We start from the raw sequence: 24,298 nt of genomic DNA on the forward strand, positions 1-24,298 counted from the left end.
AATTCAATGTGCACAGTTACAGAAAAGCAAGAGATTTATTGATAGGTAGGAAGAAGGGAAGGAAGGCTCTCTGAGCAGAGTGGGGTCCCAAGTGGGTAGTCTGAGGTGGTGAGAGCAGGTGTTTATAGGGTACAGTGGGCAAGGAGTAGGGATTCCACCATTGGGTGTCTCCACATTATGTTTCTTGCTAACTAGCTGGCCCATGGGGTCTCCGGATAATGAGGCCCACTGAATTTTCCTACCCAGTTACCCATCCTACTTTTCCAAAACCGGCTTTAGTTCCTTGCTACTGTGCTATTGTGTTGCTGCTGTTCTGAACATGCCATTTTTAACTGCATCTGCAGGGGAGGGTGAGAGAGGGAGGGAGGCACATCCTGGCCTGCAACTATTTCTCAATCAGGCTAATAAATGGACTTGGGGCTCCCGTTCCTAACTGACCCCCTGTACCTCTTTCCTTTCTGCCTGTATGGGAAGTACACATGGAGCGCTCTGCCACATTCCTGAGTACTGTGTCCCAAGGAAAATATGGGTATGAGCTGAATTAGCCTCTTTTGGGGGAAATTCCATCTTAACTTGAATGACTCAATGACCAAAAACTATGGCTATTTCTGCTTGGTTAACTAACTGGCAGACACTCCTTTAGGTGACTATGAGCCCATCCCTGTAAGAAAATCAACTGACAACTGACAGTAATTTTGCCTTGATAAAATGTAAGCACTTGGAGAAAGCTAAAATTATGAAAAATTGAGTCACATCAAAAAGTTGACAACTCCCAGTCCTAATTCTTCTTTTGGGATGTGTGGTAAAAATAAAAAGATATGAAAATTTGATTCCAGTGTAATTAATTAATGGTGAAGATCTATATAACCTAGTGAAATAATGTATTGCTTAAAAAAAATTCATACAGTACTATAAGATCATTTCAATATGCAAGCAGAGTCTTTGGGAATGTAGCAATAGGAAACATTCAATGATACTGTTTCAGGCTTGGGGATAACATTTGAGAAATTGCTACTTAACAGATTTTAATTTAGTATCAAAGTTGAAAATACATAATTATCTTAAAAAGCTATTAAATACTACTTGTGCATGTGTGTGTGAGGCTGTATATATTTTTTTCATAGACTTCATCACAAACAATAGAATGAATGCAGAAGAAAATATGAAAATCTATCTTCTAATTAAACAGACAAGAAACATACTTGGAAAGATATAAAATATAAAAAAATCCACTACTCATAACCTATTTTCAGAAGTAAATATTTTTGTTAAAAACACTTCTTGTTGGGCCCTCCCTGGTGGAGCAGAGGATTAAAGCACAGCACTAAGAAGCTAAAGACACTCAGCATTGTTGGGAGTGACCAAAGATTTGCTGACAAGGACTGAATTAGGGCGGTAAAGACTTGAGCCTTGCATCCAAGCTTGATAAAGTGGTAGTAAACTGACCTTGAGATCCTGGATGGGACTAGCTGAAGGTGACAGCGAACTGGGCCTCACATCAAAGACACAGCGGCGTGTCACCCCCTTTGGAATCTGAGTTTAGAATCTATATAAGAAACCCTCCCCCTTATTGAGTTGGCAGTAGCTGCGGACCCCACCCTAGGGGCTCCGTCTCAGCTACACTCCTGGAGCAATAAACTCTGCTTGCTCAGCCTTTCTGCCTCCCACCTTCCTTTCTTGAGGCCAGTCACAGAAGTTGGGACAAAAACAAGCATGAGTTCCATTCCAGCCCCGGAGGTGACCCACAGGGCTGCAGACCTCTCCTGTGCTTTGTTGATCTGCCTGTTCTGCTCCCCACTTTTCTCTGGTGAATCCTCTCACTGCCCCTGCACCTCTGGCCTGCACTCCATTCTGTATGCATAAATAAATCTTAAAAAAAAAAAAAAAACACGGCCCTCCCTGGTGGCGCAGCGGGTTAAAGCACAGCACTGAGAAGCTAAAGCCACTTCCGCATGAGTTCGATTCCCGCCTGCCCCGAGGAGGAGGAGTCCACATGGCGTGGCAGACCTCTCCTGACCCACCCGCTGCTCACCTCAGCAGTGTACTTTGTCAGTCTGCCTGTTCTGCTCCCCGCACTGTCTCTGGTGAATCCTCTCGCCCCTGAGCCTCTGGCCTGTACCCCAGTTCTGTATGAGCAAATAAATAAATCTTTAAAAAAAAAACACTCTTTTTGTTTTTATATAATAGGTAATTGACATTAGTCTAAGTAAAATAACAGCATTAAGAGAAACCTTTTTATTCCTAGTGTAGTAAGTACTAGTAGCTACAACCCACATGACATAATTACACTCGGGGTCCTCGCTACTTGGTAAGACTGCAGAGAATCTGACCAACATGTTTGAGACTCCAAGACCCAAGACTCAGGGAGACAGTGAGATCAAGGTCTTGGAGCAGGAGAGGAAGGGCAGGCCAAGTCCCAGGGGCCAGGATTTGCTTCTGGGGTCTCAGCTCCTGAGGCAGTGTCTGGGGGCATTCTCGCCTCCCAGCAGTTTCACTTCTTCTCACAATGGGGGTGGGGTGGGGCAGGCTGGGGAGTCTGGGGGGGGGGGCAGGGTGGGGAGTCTCGGCCCCTACTCTTGTGGCTCCTCTGGGCTCTCACTCCCCATTTCCTGGAGGTTTTCTGGGGAAGTCAAGAAGCGTAAACTCGCCCCAGCTATACAGTCTCCACTGACCCCATATTCTCCACAGACCCCTAAGACTAGGGTCATGAAGCTGCCACCCCTCCTGCTGCTGCTCTTGGCGACCCTGGCCCTGACAGAGATCTGGGCAGGTGAGTGCGGGTTGGGAGGGACACGTTTGCTATTGGCGGGAGTTTCAGGAGGAACCAGAGCTGGCTGGGGGCAAGGTCCCTGGAAAGACTGCCTCCTACCCAACCCCTCGGCACCACTGGACCCCCCGCTGTGTCCGCAATCCTTTCTGCCCCTCCCAGCTTCCTGCCCTCTTCTGGGTACCCTGGGCTGGTCCCTTATAAATCCTAAGAGCCTCGCCCCTCACGCCTTCCTGCTCCCTGGCACCCGGAAGTACAGGGAGGAGGGTCAGCCCGGGTCTCCCTCCCGCCCCCAGGGCCCTAACTCCCTGAGGTATTTCTCCACCGCTAAGTCTCGGACCGGCCTCGGGCACCCCCGCGTCACCGCCGTGGGCTACGTGGACAACACGCAGTTCGGGTGGCTCGACAGCGACTATCCCGTCAGAGTGCGGAGCCGCGGGCGCCCTGGGCGGGGCAGGAGCCGCGGGTCCAAAGGAACAACACCCCGACTTTCCGAGAGTCTGGACACCCTGCGCGGCTACTACAAAGCAGAGCCGAAGAGCGACGCGGGCCGGGGCCAGCTCCCTCACATGCCAGATCCCCTTCACCTTGCGGATCTGACTATACCCCAGCTGTAGGATGCTCCCCGACCCTCCACCCGCAGGACTGTCACCGGCTTTCCTTTTCAGTTAACTTTATTCAGGGAGGGTGATCTGGATGCAGGGGGTTGACCGCGGGGCTGACCTGGCGAGGACAGGGTCTCACACCCTCCAGACGCCTATGCAGGAGGACCTGCGCTCCTGGACCTCGGCGGACACGGCAGCTCAGGTCACCCGGCGCAAGTGGGAGGAGGCCGGGGAGGCAGAGCGCTTCAGGAACTATGAGGTGGAGGGGGCGTGTGCGGAGGGGCTGCGCAGACAGCAGGATTTTGGGAAGGAGGTGCTACAACGTGCAAATAAGAAAGGCCAGGGGGCCTCGAGCCCTCCAGTCCTTTCCCTCTAAGAGGAAAACGGAGTAAGTCATAACAGCGCCAGCTTTCTGGTGGGGGAAGAGGAGCCTGCCTGGGCTTCACAGTCTGTGCCAGAGAGATATCCTCCCAAGGGGCCTACTTTTTCTGGACTGTTAAGGGGTTCAGGCTCTCCAAAAGAGAACCTGTTGTCAGGTTTTGGTGTCTGTGAATTTAGGGGTTCCTTGGTCTTTGAATATGGTGTGAGAAGAGCTTACAGTCGCTCTAGCAGAAGTGAGAGCAAAGCTTATCTAGAGACAGAATTAAAAGTTACTCTACCCTGGGAGGGTAGAGTTCTTTGGAAAAACCACTGCCAGGGAATTGGGAAGGGGAGGCTTTTGCCCTAGGTGGGGTGCAGTAGCTGCTCACTCCTCCCTTCCTGCAGCGCACCACACAGGTGATCTTGGGCTATTGGCCTATGGCCCAGGAGCAGGCTGGGCAGGGGGACAGGTAGGCATGAGTTGCCTTGGTATCAGCAGGCCCCACCTTCCCCCTGGGAGTGGGAGAGCATTGAGGTTTTCCCAGATGCTGCTTTTCCTGCATAGGGGAATTGCCTTATTATCCAGATACTGTCCAGTTTCCAGAAATTTTCCACTACAGGTGTGTCTTGCTCTCTTTGTGCTAGGTCATCCCGCCTCTGAGTGTGGGGGGAGGGTTTGGGGTGGGGGGGATAAAGGGGAAAACTGCTTTTCTCCCCTCTGGGAATTTCTTAGCTATTCATGGGAGTTTTCACCTCTGGCATGAGTGTACTGGGGGCCTGGGTGTTGTTGGGTATTTAATTTTTTTTAGGCAGTGCTCTCTTTGCCCTAAACATCTAGCAAGATCATCCCTGAAATCTCCCTTCACTGGGTGTATTAACCTGGCAGCCATCCTGGGAACCTTGAGTTTCTCTCTCCAGGTATTATTAGTGGTCTGAGAACAGTTTTGGACCTGACTCTGCCTTTCTGTGTCACTCACCCCCGCCCAGGTCAGGAGCAGAGTCTGTGTCCTCCTTAGAGACCTGTACCCTCCCACCCTGGGCCCTCACCCCATGATCCCAGATTCCCCAGACAGGGCTGCGCTCTGGGTTTTGTGCTTCCTCCTCCAAACCAATGCCATGTCCATTCTGAGGATGGTCATGTGAGACTGCCTCAGTGTCCGTGGAGGAAACCCAAAGTGTGAATTTTCTAATGCTTTTCCTTCAGATCCCCCAAAGATACATATGACCCACCACCCCACCTCTGACCATGAGGTCACCCTGAAGTGCCGGGTCCTGGGCTTCTACCCTGTGGAGATCACCCTGACCCGTCAGCGAGATGGGGAGAACCTGATCCAGGACATGGAGCTGGTGGACACCAGGCCTGGGGGGGACGGAACCTTCCAGAAGTGGGCAGCTGTGGTGGTGCCTTCTGGAGAGGAGCAGAGATACACGTGCCATGTGCAGCATGTGGGGCTGCTGGAGCCCCGAGTCCTGAGATGGGGTGAGGAGGGGACGTGGGCACAGAGGCTCCTCTCGGGATCAGGGGCCCTTCTGGGAAACTTCAGCGGGTCAGGATGAGAACTGGGGGTCAGGATCTTACCTGCCTCTCCCTTCCAGTGCCCCCTCCTCAGTCTACTGCCCCCTCCATGGTCATCATTGCTGGCCTGGTTCTCCTTGGAGCTAAACTCAATGCAGTTATGGTGGCTGCACTTGTGATATGGAGGAAGAAAGGCTCAGTACAAAAGGGAACGGTGGGGTGGGGTTATCTTACCACTATCGTTTTAAAGTTCCAGGTACAAATTGCTCTCTAAATTAGTGGGAAGCACCATCTACACACTGTTGCCCTATCTAGAGCGAATTGCTAACACTCTTTTGTAATGCACTTATGAAAATGAATTACAAATCGATCTCTGATATTTCTGGTGATAAGGACCTGACTCCCTGCTAAGGATAGACTATCCAGGAGGCAGTTGGACCAATCCCCTCCCAATTCAGTTGTTCACATTTTCTACTTCTGCCCTGCTTGATCAGTCACAGTTCTGAAAACTTCTGTATGCCCCATACTTGGGGATTCCTTTAGGCTTCTGACCTGACTCCTCCCTGGTCTCACACGCTGTCTCTTCCCACAGGGGGACAAGGAGGAAGCTACACTCAGGCTGCAGGTGAGTGTGGATCAGGGTTTGGTCCCTGAGCCCCTGGGACAGTGTAGATGGAGCCCCTGGGGGAGTCACCCCATCAGCCCCTCCTGTGGTCTCCTCTCTCGGGCTCTGACCAGGTCTGTGTTGTTCTCCCCCAGGCAGCCAGTTTCCAGAGCCCTGATGTGTCTCTCAGCCGTAAAGGTGAGACCCTGAGGCCTGTGTGGGAGGGGCTGGGGCAGAGAGTAGGGACCAGGTTATGGGGACCTGTGAGGGGGATAGTCAATATTGATATGTTCTTTGATTTTTTTTTAAAGATTTTATTTATTTATGCATACAGAACTGGGGTGCAGGCCAGAGGTTCAGGGGTGGTGAGAGGATCCACCAGAGACAGAGTGGGGAGCAGAACAGGCAGATTGATGAAGTACACTGTTGAGGGGAGCAGCAGGCAAGACAGGAGAGGTCTGCTCTGCCATGTGGTCACCTCCGGGGCTGGGGATCAAACTCGCACTGAAGCAACTGCAGCTAGCTTGCAGTGCTGCACTTTAACCTGCTGCGCCACCAGGGAGGGCCGTTCTTTGAATCTTTTGTGACCATTTTCCTTCACAGTGTGAGACAGCTGCCTTGTGGGGACTGATTGATGCAGGGTTTCTTCTCATCTCTACTTTGTGCTTTCAAGATCCCCTGGTTTTTACTGCTAAAAAGGCATCTGAACTTTCTATGTTTCTATTAACTGAGTGTGCTCAAGTGGGGAGCCTGGCCCAGCCCTGCCCCCTAGGCCCGTCCCCCCTGACCTGTGCTCTCTCTCGCTGAGGATGGTCCCGCTCCAGCAGCGGCAGGGCTGACCCTATCCCTGCTGCACTGTGGGTTTTCCTGCAGAATAGTGTCCACTTCCCTGTTGGAAATAATAATAATGCAGATATGAAATTATTATTTCTAAGTTTTTTTTTATGCATACAGAGCTGCAGGGGTAGTGAGGTTCAGGGCCAGAGGTGCAGGGGTAGTAAGAGGCTTCACCAGAGACAGAGTGTGGAGCAGAACAGGCAGATTAAGGAAGTACACTGCTGAGGGGAGCAGCGGGTGGGTCAGGAGAGGTCTGCTGCACCATGTGGATCAACTCCGGGGCCGGGATCACACTTGCATCAGCTTTGCAGTGCTGCACCTTAACCTGTTGTGCCACCAGGGAGGGCCAGATATAAAATTATTTTTCTTGCCTTGCCATATGGGAGTGAAGGGTTAATTAGAAAGATTACTACAATTTGAGAATAAATAACTAGGAGACAGAGGCCCAGTCAGAACTGCTATGCTAGTCTGTGCAGGTGGGGGCAGGAGAGGCTGTGAGGGCCACGGTGGGGTGGGGGGGGTGGGAACAGGGCTGTGTCCAGTCAGTGCTCAGGGCATCGTGTGCTGTGACGTGGCCACTCCTCGGGGGTCATCTCTCTGCTCTCATGTCCCTGTCCCTCAGTGGCACCTGTCCCAGCAGGGCCTGTGGCCACAGGGACTCAGACACCACCTGGGCCTTCCAGTCTCTGGGAGTGGGTGGAGGCTCGGTGTAACCGGTTCAGCTAGATTTAGGTGAGACTTGGGCCTCAGCCCCTCTTTTGGATATTTGTGATTTTTTCCCCTTAGATTCCATAGAGGATTAAGGATATTCCTGTTTTGTGTGCAAGTTCTGTATTCAATCCTCTGAGTTTCTCTCATCTCTGACAGCAACAGTGTCTGTCACTGTCCCTACGTGGCCTAACGTGGCCTTAGCGCATAGGCGTCTCTGTGGTGTGGGGAATGAATTCCCACACTAATGATGCTCACCTTCTTTCTAGGGTTTGAGTACTTTCCAGTCTTTCCCCAACCTTCTCAAAGGAACCTCATTCTGGAATCAGCAGAGGACAGATCCCATAATTTTCATCTTCAACTGGAGTTGGTATTCTGCTCCACTCACCATCCTCTCTCTGCCCTTAGATTTGGTAACCCCAGTCCTGGCTCCCCACAAAACTCATGGTTTATAAAGCAGATTCTACTTTAGGTTTATATTTGCTTGGAAAATCGTTCCCATAAGCAAAGGATCATTGTTTTTTGAAAAGAGGTATATTTACACTTATAAGCATGGTGTGCAGGAGAGTAGGTGTGGGAGGGAGAGATGGGAGATGGGAGAGTGAACAGCACCTTGGGGGAAAGTGGAGGTGACATCCGTGTCACATTACAGCATCCACATGAAGCGGTGGGGAAAATACAGAGAGGAAGGTGATCCAGAGGGTGGGGGTGGGCGGGAAGGCGGCCGTTTTCAGTTGGGTGGCAAAGGTGGCTTCACTGGGAAGGTAACCTTTGAGGAAAGATGTGAAGAACTTGAGAAATTATCACAAGATGTCTGAGGAAGATCTTTCCAGCAGGGGACCCTCAGTGCAGGGGTGTGTCTTGAATGAGAAATGTCTGGGCTGATGATGCCCTTGGGAGGTGGAAGATGGTAACATTAAATGACATTTAAAGCCTTAAGAATGTAGGTGCCATGGAAGCGATGACTGTCGAAAAGACTAGAAGGGGAAGCAACAAAGACTGGCCACCGGGCTCCCGGCTCTGAGCAATCCCATCAGCCCCCACGCCAGGAGTGACTGCGCCTTCTGGCTCATCACCTTCCAGGAGGCAGGTGGACCAGGGAGTCCCAGACTCTAAGGTGCACAGGGATCTTTGTTAAATCAGAAAGCTTGGAGCCTGAGATTCTGCTGCTGATGTGCTGGGCTTGGCCACACGTTTGGTAGCAAAGGCAGCTTCGGGCATCCTGCATGGCTGTGCATCAGCTGAGCTGCAGAGTTCTTTAATTAGGTGAGCCTTTGGTTTGGACCGGATACTCTGAGCTGGAGGGTCTGGAGATGACTGCGTATTTCAAGAAGTTCCCCAAGTCATGCTAGTGCCCGGCTAGAAGTGGAGTCACAGCAGTCAGTGATCAGACAGTGCCTGGGGTGGGGGTGGGGCTGGTGAGGAGGCTACACCAATGTGGAAAACTGTTTATTGTTCTTCCTCAGAAAGAAAAGGAAGGGAGAACTTCTATTGTCAATTATGACAGGTGATTATAGTCAGGTGGAAGATTTAGGAGGCGCCTCACAGTTCAGCAGAAGGGAAGTCCCGGAACGTCTGCTGTCTTAATCGTTCTCAGACTGACTTAATAAAAAAACAATGGAGTCCAAAACTGGTCTATAATATTAAGGTCTAATATTATATTGGGCAAAGGATACGGTTGAGGTTACACATCCAGGAACTGAATGTACCATCTACAACAGTCCACCTGGGGAGTCTCCCAAGGAAGAGCTGCCCCAGCTGCTGGACACAGATGTCACTGATCACACCACAGACACCCCCTGATCACAGTAGGCCTGCGGCTCTGGCTCCATCACTGATGACACTGACAGCTGGACATTATCGCTGCCGATCATACCACCCTTGTCCAGGGCCTTCTGTACTGGCTGGTGGGGCCTTGAGCAGTGTCCACATGCAAGAATGAGAAATAGGTTTCTTTCTCCACCTCTTCCCAAGGTTCTTTATGTGTGGAATTTTCTAATGTAGAAGAGAGTTCAGGTGCAGGAGGTGAGGGTCTGTACAAGAACGACAATCTCAACCTTTGGAGCAACGACGTGAGATAGAACTTTCCCCGGTAAGCGGCAGGCACTCACGTTTGTCTGGGACAACAAGTAATAAGTGAAAGACATTCTTCCCTCAATCCCTTGATTCTACATATTGGGGCCACCCTTGGTCTCTCCAGTTTATTCTCACAGATTGTCACTGTGGGGTGCTGGGAAGATCATGCAGATGTCATCTCCCTGACTGTCTCTTATTAAGATCAGAACCCCCAGGTCCATAAGATGCGAGCAGGGCTTATCTGTGGGTGCACTGTTGTTCTAGATCAGTATTAATATTTCTGTGTACATGGAAATGTCTCAGGGAAGAGGATATCTAACACTCGCCAGTTTTTATGTGTTTCCCATAAAGGGCCAAACAAACTAGCAAAACCCTCTCTCCAGCCGGCCCTGTTTAGATGTGTTGTCGCTCAAAGTCTGGACCATGGGAAGCTGGAAGCAGACCGAGGGCACGATGTAGAAATGCTTACATTTTGTTCCTTTTTTGCTTGGGATGAGATGAGGGAGGGGTTCGCTTGCTAACTCTGACTCACTTTCTCTTCGTGGGATGGCAAGTTCCAAGTTCCAGTCAGTTCTCCGATCCCCACTGTGTTCCTGAAATTCAAGTCTATTCTGAGACCAGCAACCTGGAGTTGGCTTCGGGTCCCACAAGTTGGGGGCTCCCTCCCACCACGCTGTGCTTGCTTCATGTAGCTGTGAATCCCACAGAGCAGGTCCTCATGTCACCTCAGGGAACAAAATAAGCTGGAATCCGCAGTCTTGAATACAGAAAAACCGCAGAGGCCAGAGGCAGCCTCAACAGACCAGTCTGGCTGAGAAATGACCCAGAGCCGCCTGGAGGACCCAGAGCACCATAATTTCCAAATCCCTGTGTTGCTGTTGCTGCTGGAAGGATAGACAATGGGATATCTGACCAGAACCGTGTGTCCACAAAAGGCATTTTATTTTATGATTTGGGTTTATTTAGTTTCATTTTGGAGGTCATATTTTTGCTCTCTCAGAGGTTCACACGTTCCACTCACCGTCCACCGACCAGCTGTGCCCGCACCCATCTGCCTCCCCCACACCTTCTCCCTCTGTGACCTCTGTATTCTTTCACTCGGTTCAAGATTTAGCCTTACTATAAACACACTTTGCCTGTGTTTGGTTTTGGTTATTTTATATTCCACAGTGAGTGAAACCATCTGATATCTGCACAACAGATATATTTTTAAATATATATTTTATCACCTAATTCTTACATTTCTCACACATAATCCATCTGCTCATCAAGATCAGCTAAATGTATACAGTGCACCCAGCTAGCTCTTCCCTAATAATGTTAGAAAATTAGCAAACACTGGCTTCTAAAAAATACTTTGCTGTAGAATAAGGAAGGTGATGTTTTCATGGAGCAAGGCCTAATTTGCAGTGGTTTAGAAGTTATACAGATACCTCAGGAGAGGGCATGATGCTGAGTCTGCTCCCCTTCCTCCCAGGCATCCTCACTTTTGATACTGAAAATAAGCTCCTTTATTAACCCTTTCTCATAGTGAGGATACTCTCAGTCCACACTTGCACGCTCATTCAATTTGACTCAAATTGAGGGGGCACCGAAGTTCAAGTGTTTGTTAGAGCAGTTCACAGACCTCAGGAAAATATTGCACTTAAGTGAGCAAATGGTGGGGCACAGGGGAGGTCTGGAAGGATCCCAGGTGCAAGCACCCCTGTCACCATGTTAGAGTGCATTCCTTCCAATTCAGAAGCTCTCTGAACCCCATGATTTAAGTCATATTTTATGGGGTTTTTTTGTTTGTTTTACAGAAAATACTTTTTAATTGAGATGTCACTCACATGCAACATAGTATTAGTACAAAATTATGAATTGACATCTGTATGTATTACAACATGATCTCCACCATAGGTCTATTTAGCACCCATCAGCACATATAGGTACAATTTTCTTCTTGTGATGAGAATATTTAAGATTTACTTTCTGAGTATCTTTCAAATATATGTTGTTAATATCTGTCGTCACTCTGCTCTGCGACATGTGTCTGAACGCACATGTACGACTGGAGCAGGTACTACAGCTGGTTCTACAGCTGGTCGCTCCCCCCACCTCCCCTATCCCCACCCCCTGCCAACTAGATGATTTAAAGTCTTATAAGAAGTTTTATTATGTAGGTAGGCTGGATTAAGTCGTTGGACATTGGTGACTGAGCTCAACGCCAGCCCCTCTCCCAGACACTGAATCTGAGAATTTCAGCCCTCTAACTCTGTATCCTGCATCTTTACTGAATTCATTTATTGGTTCTAATGGCTTGGGGACATGCTTACTGTTTCATATATAATATATATATTTGCAGATGGCATATATATATATATAGTATGCCATCTGCAAATGGTGACAGTTTTACTTCTTCCTTTCTGATTTGGATGCCTTTTTCTTTTTTCTTGACTAATTCTCTAACACTTTCAAGACTAAGTTGAATAAAAATGGAGAGAGTGGGCAATTTGTATTGTTCCTGATTTTAGAGGGAAAGCTTAACTTTTCATCACACAGCAATATGTTAGCGGTGGGCTAGTCATGTCTGGCCTTTATCACAGAGAGGTATATTCCCACTGTACCAGGTTTGTTGAACTTTTTTTTTTTTTAAAGATTTATTTACTTATTCATACAGAACTAGGGTACAGGCCAGAGATGTGGAGGGTGAGAGGATTCACCAGAAACAGAGTGGGGAGCAGAACAGGCAGATTGACGAAGTACACTGCTGAGGGGAGCAGCGGGCCGGCAGGAGAGGTCTGCCTTGCCATGTGGATCTCCTCCGGGGCAGGCAGGGATCGAACTCATGTGGAAGTGGCTTAAGCTTCTTAGTGCAGTGCTTTAACCCGCTGCGCCACCAGGGAGGGCCTTGTTGAACTTTTTGTCAGAAGCAGATATTGAATTGTATCAGATCCCTTTTCTGCACCATTTATGATAATCATATGATTTTCATCCTTCACTGACTTAACGCTGGGTAGTCTTTCTAACTCCCCAAGTGGCAAGGTTAAATGGAGAATCTCTGCTCAGTGAGCCCACACCAATAAATTCATCCTGACTCATGGTTGTGTCCCTCCCACTATTATCCCCTTTTAGTCTCCATTCCACACTGATTCTGCGTTGGAAAGACATGTTTAGAGAGCTTGGATGAGAGGAGCTTGTTTTTGATGTTTTTACAATAATATATGTTAAAAATCCACTCTTCTCAATATCCTGAGTATTTTCTGAAACTTATTTTTCTTAACATCCACTTAACGTGCAGTGAGCTATTAAGATTCTAATGAAACAGTAGCATCTTTTAAAGCAGTTTTATTCCTTCTGTGGTAAATAATGGTAGCTATACCCCACATAAACAAAGGTATGCTTTTGGTCCTTGCTAATTTGTAAAACTGCAAAGATTCTGAAATGAAAATGTTTGAGAATTGTGACCCAGCCCCTTAGCCTGGAAGTGGGGAGGATTTCCTATCTCCCCTTATTTTCACTTCTGACTACCAGAACACGGTGGTCAAGTCTCCATGCTGGTGACTCACCCTGTTCTACTCCTGGGCCTGGAGGGCCTCTAGAATAACCAGTCAGCATCTGGGAGGCTCCAGTTACCAAAAGCTGAGTCTTCCCGGAGGGTTCATTCTCTCCAGGACCCCTGCCCTCTTGATGTTGCTCTTGGGGGCCCTGGCCTTGACTGAGACTTGGGCTGGTGAGTGTCAGGTGGAGAGAGAAAGGGGCTAGGGGACTGCTCAGTTGGGGCGCAGGACCCCAGGAAAGGCTGTCTCAGCCACTGCAGACCTTTCTGTAGCCCTCCTCAGCCCAGCTCTGCCCAGTCTCCTTTCTGACCCTCCCAACATGCCACCCATCTTCTAGTCTCCCTAGGTCTCAGACTCCTTGTCCTGCTGCCCCTTTTCAATCTCAATAGCACCCCATTCCCTTTCTTCTCTCTAGCTCAATTTCTTTGGAACCTGAGCTGGAGGAGGGTCAGCCCAGTCTCACCCCTCTCCCCCCTGGTTCTCCACTCCCTGAAGTGCGTCTACACCGAAATGTCCCTGCATGGCCTCTGGGAGCCCCGTGTCACCTCCGTGGGCTACGTGGACGACAAGCAGTTTGGTTCCACAGCGAAGGGGTGGGTCAGAGCGGCGGAACCGCTGGCGCCCTGGGGGAGCAGGAGGGGCCGGGGTACTGGGCTCGGGAAGCACCGCACAGGCATTCAGGGGGAGCCTGGACAACCTCGAGGCTACTACAACCAGAGCAAAACCCGTGAGTTACTCTGACCAGGATCAAGCTAGGAACCCCATCCCCAGGGTGCCCCCAAGTCTCCGGGTCCGAGCGTCACCCCAGACTAGGAGACCCTCGACCCGGAAAGAGCCCGTGAAACATTCACCTGGTTTCATTTCAGTTTCGGTTTATACCACCTCGGGAGGTCGGGGGTGCTCCAGAGGACCGCAGGGCCGACGCGGGGTGAGGACAGGGTCTCACTCCTTTCAGTGATGTCTGGCTGCGAGCTGGGGCCCGACCCGCGCCTCCTCCGCGGGTACAGTCAGTTCGCCTATGACGGCGCCGATTACATCGCCCTGAGCCGGGACCTGCGCTCCTGGACCTCAGCGGACAAACTACCCAGATCTCCAGGCGCAGGTGCGAGGCAGATGGAGCTACCTGGAGGGGGCGTGCGTGGAGGGGCTGCGCAGATACCTGGAGCTGGGGAAGGAGAAGCTGCTCACAGCTGCACCTGGCCTCCCCTCTCTTGGTGATGATCAGAATGTAGCCACATCCCCCTGTTTTTTGATGTACATATTTTAGAATAATTAGAATTGGTCAATAATATTATACCAGCATCTATTAGGCTTTAAGAAGCCATGTATTTTAGAAATTCCTATTAATTTATATATATTCTATTTTTTTCTATGAGAGTGCTTTCCATCATGTTTTAATATACCCAAATGGCCTGATTTGTTTTAGTATCTTAGAATGTTGATTATCAGGGTAGTTTTATCACAGGCTTAAGAAACATTTGCAGTTTGCTTAAAACGGTACTTTATTACCCAGAGTGATGAAGATTCTAAGTGTAAAATATTTCTCTGGATAGACTCAGTGTTACTGACTGGGTAAGACATCTCCCTCCCTTCCTCTCTCCTCTGTTTGCTCTCTCTCTCACCTTTAGAGTATTGGATCTCTAGTATTGGGTCCTCCCTGGTGGTGGACCCAGTTAAAGCACAACACTATGAAGCTATCCACTGCCACGGCAGCACCAGCTGGATCCCCCTTGGAGGTGACCCACATGGCTCCACAGCCCTCTCCTAATCCACCCGCTGCTCCCCTCAGCAGCGCACTTAGTCAATCAGTCTGTTCTGCTCCCCACTCTGTCTCTGGTGAATCCTCTCACAGTCCCTGCACCTGTACCCCAGTTCTGTATGCATAAATAAATAAATCTTTTAAAAAAAATAAAATAAAATAAAATAAACAAACTACCAAAAAGCTGATTACAGTCACAGATGCTTTTTTCTCCTCAGGCACATAGAACAAATTAAAACTTAGTTTCACGGAAGTGTAGTATTGATATAAAAAATTAATCTTAAATTCTCTATAACATGTCACTTAGTACTTTCACATATCACTTATTAGCTTTGAAATAGTGCAAGGGTGGGGGCACCTACATGTCTCAGTTGGTGGGTTCTCACCTATGTGTTTACAAATGCAATTGCAGAGCATAGCTCTGACTAGCTTAACAACAGTGCGCATTTCAAGGCCTTCATCGTCAGCAAATGTTGGATTTTGTCCAGTGCTTTCTCAGCATCTATTGTTATGATCACATGATTTTTATTTTGTTGTTGTTGTTGATGTGTTGGCCTACATTCATTGATTTTCAGATACTGAGCCATCTTGGAATAAATCTCACTTGGTCACGGTGAATTATCTTTTTGATGCATTGTTGGATTCTATTGGCTGAGATTTTATTGAGGATTCTTGTATCAGTGTTCATTAGACTGATTGGTCTGTAGTTCTTTTTTGTGTGTTGTCTTTGTTTGGTTTTGGTATTAGGGTGATAATGGTTTCATATGACGTATTTGGAAGTACTCCTTCCTTCTCAGTTTTTTGAAAGAGTTTGTGTAGGATAAGAGTTTGGTAGAATTCATGTGTGAAACTATCTGTTCCTGGGCTTTTGTTTATGGGGAGGGTTCTGATTACTGCTTCAATGTCACTACTTGCAATTGTCTGTGTCTTCTTTATCCAGCTTTGGATACTTATGTGGTTCTAGGAATTTGCCCATCTGTTCTAGATTGTTGCATATAACCATTCATAATATTTCTGATTATTCTTTTGATGTGTGTTGTGATTTCTCCTTTTGTTTGTGATTGTATTTATTTGTGCTTCTCTCATTTTTTCTTTGTGAGCCTGGCTAGAGGTTTGTCTATTTTATTTTTTTAAAAAGCTTTTGGTTTTGTTGATCTTCTGGTTAGTTTTTTAACTTCAATTTCATTTATGTCTGCTTTGATTTTTATTATTTCCTTTCCTCTTCCTGGCTCTTGGGGTTTTGTTGCTCTTTTTCCATTTCTTTAAGGTGGGAGACTAGGTTATTTCTTTGAGCTCTTTTTTTTTTTTAAAGATTTATTTTATTTGTACATACAGAACTGGGGTACAGGCCAGAGGTGGCGAGAGACTTCACCAGAGACAGAGTGGGGAGCAGAACAGGCAGATCGACGAGGTACATTGCTGAGGGGAGCAGCGGGAGGGTCAGGAGAGGTCTGCTGTGCCATGTGGTCACCTCCGGGGCAGGCGGGAATCTAACTCATGCGGAAGTGGCTTTAGCTTCTCAGTGCAGTGCTTTAACCCGCTGGGCCACCAGGGAGGGCCTCTTTGAGCTCTTTCTTGATGTGAGTCTGTCTCACTATATATTTTCCTCTTATTTCTGCTTTTGCTGTGTCCCATATGTTCTAGGGAGTTGTGTCCTCATCGTTGTTCATCTCAAGTTTTTAAAATTTCTTCTTTGAGTTCCTCTTTAATTCAAAGGTTCTCCAGTAATGTGGGGTTCAATCTCCATGAGGTAGGAGGGCTTCTTGCTTTCTTTTCATGGTTTATTTCTAGTTTGATGTCTTTATGGTCAGAGAAGATAGTTGGTATGATTTTTGATGTATATCACCTTGCACCATTGAGAATGGCACGTATTAAACAAACTGGCAACAACAAATTGGTGAGGGTGTGAAGAAAAAGGAACCCTCCCACAAACTGGTCTAACAGTTTGTTAGACTGGTGGGAACACAAACTGGTCTAACCACTGTAGAAAGCTGTGTGTAGGTTCCCAAATTTCTAAAAATGGAACTTCCATATGATTCAGCAATTCCACTTTGGATTATTTACCCAAAGGATGCAAAAACCATTAATTCAAAAGAGCACCTACACTCCTGTGTTCATTGCAGCACAATTCACAATGGGTAAGCTATGGAAACAGCCCAGTTGCCCAAAAATAGATGACTGGATCAAGAAGATGTGGTATATATATTACTCAGCAATCAAAAAAGATCGAATATTACTCAGCAATCAAAAAAGATAAAATCATGCCATTTGCAGCAACATGGATGGAGTTAGAAAGGATCATGTTCAGTGAAGTAAGCCAGAAAGTAAAAGAAAAATACCAGGTGGTTTCTCTTGAGAGATTTAGGAAACCCAAATCAGGGAATTGGGAGGGGGCAGTAATCATAACAAAGTAAAAGTCACAATTAATAGGCAACTATAAACCAGAGACATCCTTTAGAGGGAGAGAAAATTGGATCAAAACATGGGTGGGAAAAGCACAAGAGACTACAGTGATGGTGCACAGGTGAATTTGTGGTGGGAATTTCATGGGGATCATACATGAGAGGATAATAAAACATATGTTGTGTGAAGGTGAAGAATGATGTAAAATTTCAAAATAAATAAAGAATACAGTTTTTTAAAAAATGTCCTGGTTGATCAGCAATCAAAAAAGATAATGCCATTCATAGCAACAAGGGTGGAGCTAGAAGGGATCATGCTTGGTGAAATAAGTCAGAAGGAAAAAGAAAAATGTCAGGTGGTTTCACTTATAGGGAAACCATACAAGCAATCAGGAAAAGAAAAAAGAAAGACAACTAGCGAGCAAACTATAAATTGGTGACATTCAGCAGGGGAGGGGGAAAAGGAGGAAGCAAAACAGGAAAGAGCAGAGGGATGACCACAAGAATCTACGACTGTTCACAGATATCTTGGGGACAATAGCTGAGAGAAGAAATCAAATATTGTGCAAAAATGTACAACAATATTATAAAAATATATAAATTAAAAATGTTCAATTAAAAAAAGTCCTAGTTGAAACTTTAAAGTTTACTTTCCTTATCTCATCTTTCTCAAATACATATTTTAGTAATATCTGCTATGATGATGTGAACGTCCATAAAGAGCACTTACGCTACATTCCAAAGTACAAGCTCTAAAGAAAATATTTATATGACATAAGTTAGCCCCTTTTTTAGGCAACACAATCTTTACCTGAAGGACTTGGTTAATTGGCAGACATTTTCTTGAAAATGAGTGTAGGTGTGTTCCTCTAAGCAAATCACCTGACAAGTAATTTTGTCTTTACAAAATGTAAAACTCCAGAGAAAACCGGCAATTTGGAATCATAGCAGCTCACTATGATGTGTTCATCTCTATGCGCTTGACAATTCATAGTCATGAATAACTTCTTTAAGATCTATGGTTAAAAAAAAGAAATAACAAACATGATTAATAATTTCATTTCATTGTAATTAACACTGAAGCTCATATAACCTATTGAAATAAAGTGCTATTTTAAAAATCATAAAACATACAAATCAATTATTAGGTGAGAGAGGCCTATGGCATTAATATGACAGAATATGAAATATTCAATGACATTGTCTCAGTTCTGACTTTGCAAATAACCCTTGAGAAATGACCACTTCTACAGTTATATTTTAGCATCAAAGTTGACATTCATCATTAACTGGAACGTTATTAAGATACAACTCCAATATGTTTGCATGAGGTTATATGTTTTTTCAAATAATTGGTTTGGTTTTAAATAAAGGAAAAATAAGAAGACTGGAGGTCTTATAATAGACAAGAAAGATGGTTTTAAAAATATAAAAGATAAAAGATACACTCTTCCCTTTACCCTGATTACTTTCAGAAATATCTATTTTTCATAAAAGCATTTTGTGTTAACATGCATTAGGGTATAAATATTATTCCTAATTTAATAACATCAAAAGTGGTTTATGGTAAATAATAACAGCTGTAACCTATATAAATAAAACAATACTTGTGGTCCTTGCTAATTTACAAGACTGTACACAGACCCTAAAAAGAAAATGGGAGTCCCTGGATGGACTCAGGGAGACAGTGTGAGGACGGTGTTGGTGCCTGAGCGGAGCAAACAGGGTGAAGTCCCAGGTATCCGTGTGATTCTCAGTGTCTCAGTCCTGAGTGGGATATCTGGGCAGGGAGGGTTACTCCAGGGAATTCCGGATCTCCCAGCCATTGCACTTCTCCTCTTAGAACCCATGTGGGGTCTTCCTGCCTGGATACTGTCTACTCATCCCTGGCTCTCACTTCCTGTTGCCTGGAGGGTTTCCAGAGAAGCCAATCAGCAAGACCGAATCTCCACCCCCCAACCTGGACTCAGATTCTCCCCAGACACTGAAGATGTGGGTCATGAGGTCCCCACCCCTCCTGCTACTGCTCTCAGGGGGGATCCTGGCCTTGACTGAGGCCTGGGCAGGTGAGTGTGTAAGGGGGAGGGGGGAGAAGGAGAGTTGAGGCCAGGAGGAGAGGAGAGGAGGGAGGGATTCTAGGGAAACACGTGACTCCAACTTTGCCAGCCCAGTTGTTGCCTTCCTCTGGCTAGTCCCTTCCTCTGCCTACCAGCCCGCCCTTCCCCCCCCATCTTTTCCCCTCTTGAGAGTCACCCCTTCTGAATCTGATGCCCCTTTCCATCTCAGGAGCCCCTTGACATTCCTCCCCTCTTGCCCCATCTCCCTTGACCAGCCCCTCGATGTAGGTCAGCCCCGGTCCCATTCCCGTCTCCAGGCTCCCACTCCCTGAGGTATTTCCACACCATGATGTCCCGGCCCGGCCTCGGGGAGCCCCGCTTCATCACGGTGGGGTACGTGGACGACACGCAGTACGTGCGGTTCGACAGCGACGCTCCGGGTCAGAGCGTGGAGCCGCGGGCGCCCTGGGCGGAGCAGGTGGGGCAGGAGGATCGAGATGAGGAGACGCGGATCCAGAAAAACAACGAACAATCCTTCCGAAAGGGCCTGCACACGCTGCGCTGCCACTACAACCAGAGCGAGGCGGGTGAGCTAGGCGGGCCGGGCCGGTCACCACCCCCATCCGCAGGGACGGGAGGCGTCGCCCGCAGTCTCCGGGGCCCCTATCTTTACACTACTCTACTCGCCCTCAGGCTCGGAAGCTCCCGCAGGACTTAAAATTTCCTTCTCAGTTTAGGTTTTACGCCGGGGCTAAGTCAGGGAGCTGGCGGGGCAATCAATCACCGGCTGATTGCCGGCCTGGGGGGCTGGGATCTCAGAGTCTCACACCATCCAGAACTTGAGCGGCTGCGAGGTGGGGCCGGACAGGCGCCTCCTCCGCTGGTACAGTCTTTTCGCCTACGACGGCGCCGATTACATCGCCCTGAACGGGGACCTGCGCTCCTGGACCACAGCAGACGAGACTGCCCAGATCACCCGGCGGGAGTGGGAGGCCAGTGGCTTGGCTGAGCGCCTTAAGAAAGAGCTGGAGGGCAGGTGCGTGGAGTGGCTGCTCAGATTCCTGGAGATGGGGAAGGAGACTCTGCAGCACGCAGGTAAGAGGGGCCAGAGATGTTCAGACCTCCCTTAGGTTCATCCCACTGGAAAAATGGAGTAATTGTCCGAACCCTCTTTCTGGTTCAGAGAGGAGTCCTCTGGGAACTAGAAAAATTCACTCAGATGCTTTTACTGCAGGGCAGTTAAAGAATCCCATCTCTCTTCAGGTGGAGGGTAAACCATCCCTGAGGACTCTTTTTCCTGGATTTTTTTTTAACCCTGCAGCCATCCTGAAACCCTCAGTTTCTCTCTTAAGGTCTTGGTTTTTGTCTGAAAACAATTTTGAATATGATTCTGAGTCATTCACCCCACCCACATTAGGAGCAGAAGTCTCTCTTCTCAGAGATCTGTGTTCTCCCAATTAACACCCTTAATCTAAAACGTTCCACAGACAAGCAATTATCCCAGACAAGACTGGTTTCTGGCTTTTGTCCTTCGTTTCCCAAACCAGTTATCCAGTCCATTCTGAAGATGGTCATATGAGGCTGCTTCAGTGTCCATGGAAAAAGCACAAAGTATGAGTTTTCTGAATCTTCCCCTCAGATGCCCCTGAAACACAGGTAACTCATCACCCTACCTCTGAGCATGAGGTCACTCTGAAGTGCTGGGCCCTGGGCTTCTACCCTGTGGAGATCACCCTGACCTGGCAGCGAGATGGGGAGGACCTGACCCAGGACACAGAGCTGGTGGACACCAGGCCTGGGGGGGACGGAACCTTCCAGAAGTGGGCAGCTGTGGTGGTGCCTTCTGGAGAGGAGCAGAGATACACGTGCCATGTGCAGCATGTGGGGCTGCCGGAGCCCCGAGTCCTGAGATGGGGTGAGGAGGAGGATGTGAACCCAGAGGTTGTTCTGGGGGGGGCTGGGATCAGGGGCCCTTCTGGACCCTTCAGAGGGTCAGGATGAGGCCTGGGGCTCAGGGTCTCCCCTCCCCTTCCCATCCAGAGCCCCCTCCTCAGAACTCCACCCCCTCCGGGGGCCTCATTGCTGGCCTGGTTCTCCTTGGAGCTGTGCTCACTGGGGCTGCGGTGGCTGCAGCTGTGATGTGGGAGAAGAAGCGCTCAGGTAGGGAAGGGAGTAGGGGGTCAGGTCCACAGGGGGCTTTTGAGCCCCAGGGAGAACTTGCCTTAACTGGTTAGTGGGAAGCACCATCCACACACTGTTTTGCCTAGCCTGGAGCTGATTATTAACACAGTTTTATAAAGCATTTATGAAAATGAATCACAAATTGTTCATTTTGGTATTTCTGGCATCTTAATTCCCATCAAATGTCAGAGGGGAAGAACCTGGCTGTGAACAGACTCTAGGAGGGGATTGGCCAAGTGTTCCCTCATATTCTTACTTGATATTTCCTGGTCCTGCCCTGGGTCTTCAGTTACAGCTCTGGAAATCTCTCCGTGGCCCAGATTAGGGGATTCCTTTAGGACTTCAGGGCTTGACTCCTGCCTGGAATTACATGATCCTTCTTCCCACAGGTGGAAAGGAAGAAGCTATTTTCAGGTTGGAGGTAAGTGTGGATCAAGGGTTTGGTCCCTGAGCCCCTATGGACAGTGTAGATGGAGCCCCTGGGGGAGTCACCCCCTTAAGTTCCTCCTGTGGTCTCATCTCTAGTGGCTCTGACCAGGTTCAGTATTGTTCTCCCAGGGTATGAATTGTCTGTCAGCCCCTAGAGGTGAGACCCTGAGACCTGCAGTGGGAGGGGTTGGGGCAGAGAGGAGGGACCAGGCTATGGGAAGCTATGGGTGGGTATTCTGAGGATGCGGTGGGCTATGGGGAATGTCCACACTTGCATGATCCCCTGACTTTGTTCCTCATTATTGTCCTTCACAGTGTGAGACAGCTGCCTAGTAGGACTGAATGATGGTTCCCACTGTGTGACTTCCAGCTCCACTGGTTTCCTTCCTGAAAGGGCATCTGCATGTGTCCATGAGCATAATGCCCACCAGGCCCCCTCCCCAGACTGACCCAATTCTCCCTTGATGGCTTCACTGTTCTAGCAGAGATGGGGCTGAGCAGACTGTATCCTGTATTTATTTTGTTTTTTCCCTAAGGAATAACATTTAACCAATAATTCCTTATTGAAAATAATAATCTAGATGTAAAATCATCTTTTCTATTTTTGTCATGAATGTTAATAAAAAGATTCCTAAAATCTGAAAGAAGGCAAATGGGAGACCTGAGGACCTGCTGGAATCTCTTGCTTGCTGTGCTGAATCTGTGCAGGTCGAGGCGGGAGAGGCAGTGAGGGGCCGACAGGGACAGGGCTATGTCCAGTCGGTGCTCAGGGCATCATGGCTGTGATGTGGTCACTCCTCAGGGCATCTCTCTGCCCTTTTTCCTTGTCCCTCATAGCACCTGTCCACCAGGCCTGAGATCACAGGGGCTTAGACACTGCCTGTTTTGTCTCCAAGAAGTTGGCCTACAGAACTCGATCATGGCTGCATAAAACTAACTCATTCACTCTGGACCCCTAGGAATGATTTGCATGAAACCCCATACCAGTAAGAGGCACAACCTCTGAACCAGTGGGCGGTGCTCACAATCAACTTTCGGGGGGAGCTTTTCCAACACCACCCCCTCAGTAGGGCTGATGGGAAACGGGTGGAGTTGAAGATCTTGGGAGATTGAAAAGAGGGCTTCTAGTGGTCGTTCAGGCACTGGTAAAGAGGGGTAGCCCCAAGTTTGCCACTTAAGGCTTCATTTTGGACCTTAGTACCTCAGCAGGTGCTAGTGGGGCCAGACAGAGAGCTCCTGGCCAGTTCTCACCGTGTATATTCTGTCTCTCTTTCTCCCTCTTTCCCTCTCTCCCTATAAATAAATTCCGCTCTTGCCATTTCCTGCTCTATACCTGCTTTTAAATCCTGTCTTGCAGTTTGTTAGCCCACTGGTGAGGACCCAGCAAGCAGGTTGTTTGCACCTCCTGCCCCAGTTCTGTTTGGCTTCATACCTATTACTATAGGTATGTTCTGTTACTTATAGTTAGTTCTTATTTATAATGATCTGCTGGGGACTATCCAGCTGGATATGCTATGACCTCCTCAGTGGCCAATTTCAAAATTGCTCCTAGTCTGAGGCTCACTAAGTGCCACGCAGAAATTGTGACATTCACCAGAACCTGCCATTTGGCAAAGGGTTATTAGAGCCAACAACTACACAAACAGTAGATGTGCGTTTGCTGTGCTGTGTGATTTGGAAATGCTTTGCAAGCAAAGAGGATTCTAGAACTCTGTCAGAAAACCTATCAAAAGTGGAAAACAAGTGGCTGCTTTGTTAGACACCTTACTGTTTACTACAGAACTGGCAATAGGCCTCCCTGGTGGCCTACGGGTTAAGTCTCAGCACTGTCATCTGTGAGACAGCCCATGGTGATGGCTGCCCCAACCCCTGCCTGGGCAGCAGACCTCTCTTTTCTCTACCTCCCGCTGCTCCCTTCAGCAATGTATTCCAGTAGATCTGCCTGTTTTGCTCCCCACTCTGTCTCCAGTGAATCCTCTCACACCTTCCACCTCACCTCTGGCCAACACCCCAGTTCTTCAATGAATATAAAAATAAATAAAATCTTAATTAAAAAACTCACAGAATTAGCACTAATTAAAACACAGGAGCAGTGCAAAGCATAACAGCAAATCATCTGATAGATGGGGAAGAACAAACAGCTAAGGAGCACCTGAACACTGCAACAGTGGCCTCATTCAGTGTATTTCTCTCTCCTGCTAACTTCAGACTTTAATTTTTGGAGCTCAGCTACTAAAAAGAAGAAACAGAGGATGCCCCAGAAAAGGGGTTTTTTTCATTCTCACAGGAAATTGTGGATCACCCAACACCCAACACTTCCCTTACGGGCACGGCTTCCTTTTTTGAGCACATTCATAGATTAACCCATTGGACCGAGGGAAAATGGTCTCTTGGGGAAAATGATGTGAAGTACAACTTATTAGGGTGACAGAAAAGAGATGGTCCCCGTGCTTAA

At 47.9% G+C, this 24,298-nt stretch overlaps 2 protein-coding genes across 2 annotated transcripts in view; both read left to right on the plus strand.

The window, feature by feature from the left end:
- The window catches only part of LOC101627596 (class I histocompatibility antigen, Gogo-OKO alpha chain-like), a 72,420-nt gene extending 66,390 nt beyond the window's left edge, over positions 1-6,030 (plus strand). Inside the window, exons 7-8 of the mRNA XM_012734713.1 lie at positions 5,841-5,873; positions 6,008-6,030. Coding sequence (XP_012590167.1) covers positions 5,841-5,873; positions 6,008-6,030 — 56 coding nt within the window. The remainder of the gene's footprint in view (positions 1-5,840; positions 5,874-6,007) is intronic.
- Positions 6,031-19,154: 13,124 nt separating this feature from the next.
- Positions 19,155-23,235, plus strand: LOC101628512 (HLA class I histocompatibility antigen, B-40 alpha chain-like). Its single transcript, XM_004695494.2, has 7 exons — positions 19,155-19,242; positions 19,551-19,820; positions 20,053-20,328; positions 20,873-21,148; positions 21,274-21,393; positions 21,804-21,835; positions 22,159-23,235. Exons 1-7 carry the CDS (start codon positions 19,167-19,169, stop codon positions 22,174-22,176), a joined length of 1,068 nt encoding a protein of 355 aa, XP_004695551.2. The 5' UTR covers positions 19,155-19,166; the 3' UTR covers positions 22,177-23,235.
- Positions 23,236-24,298: the final 1,063 nt, after the last annotated feature.

Source organism: Condylura cristata, unplaced genomic scaffold (genome assembly GCF_000260355.1).
Source record: "Condylura cristata isolate star-nosed mole 26May11 unplaced genomic scaffold, ConCri1.0 scaffold00067, whole genome shotgun sequence".
NCBI lineage: Eukaryota > Metazoa > Chordata > Mammalia > Eulipotyphla > Talpidae > Condylura > Condylura cristata.

What these genes read in the sequence shown, in the direction of transcription:
- LOC101628512 (XM_004695494.2), top strand. Translation starts at nt 19,167, where the DNA reads ATGTGGGTCATGAGGTCCCCACCCCTCCTGCTACTGCTCTCAGGGGGG. An exon ending in GGAGACTCTGCAGCACGCAG is followed by an intron (nt 20,329 to 20,872) that starts GTAAGAGGGGCC and finishes TCTTCCCCTCAG; the next exon opens with ATGCCCCTGAAACACAGGTA. An exon ending in GTGGGAGAAGAAGCGCTCAG is followed by an intron (nt 21,394 to 21,803) that starts GTAGGGAAGGGA and finishes TTCTTCCCACAG; the next exon opens with GTGGAAAGGAAGAAGCTATT.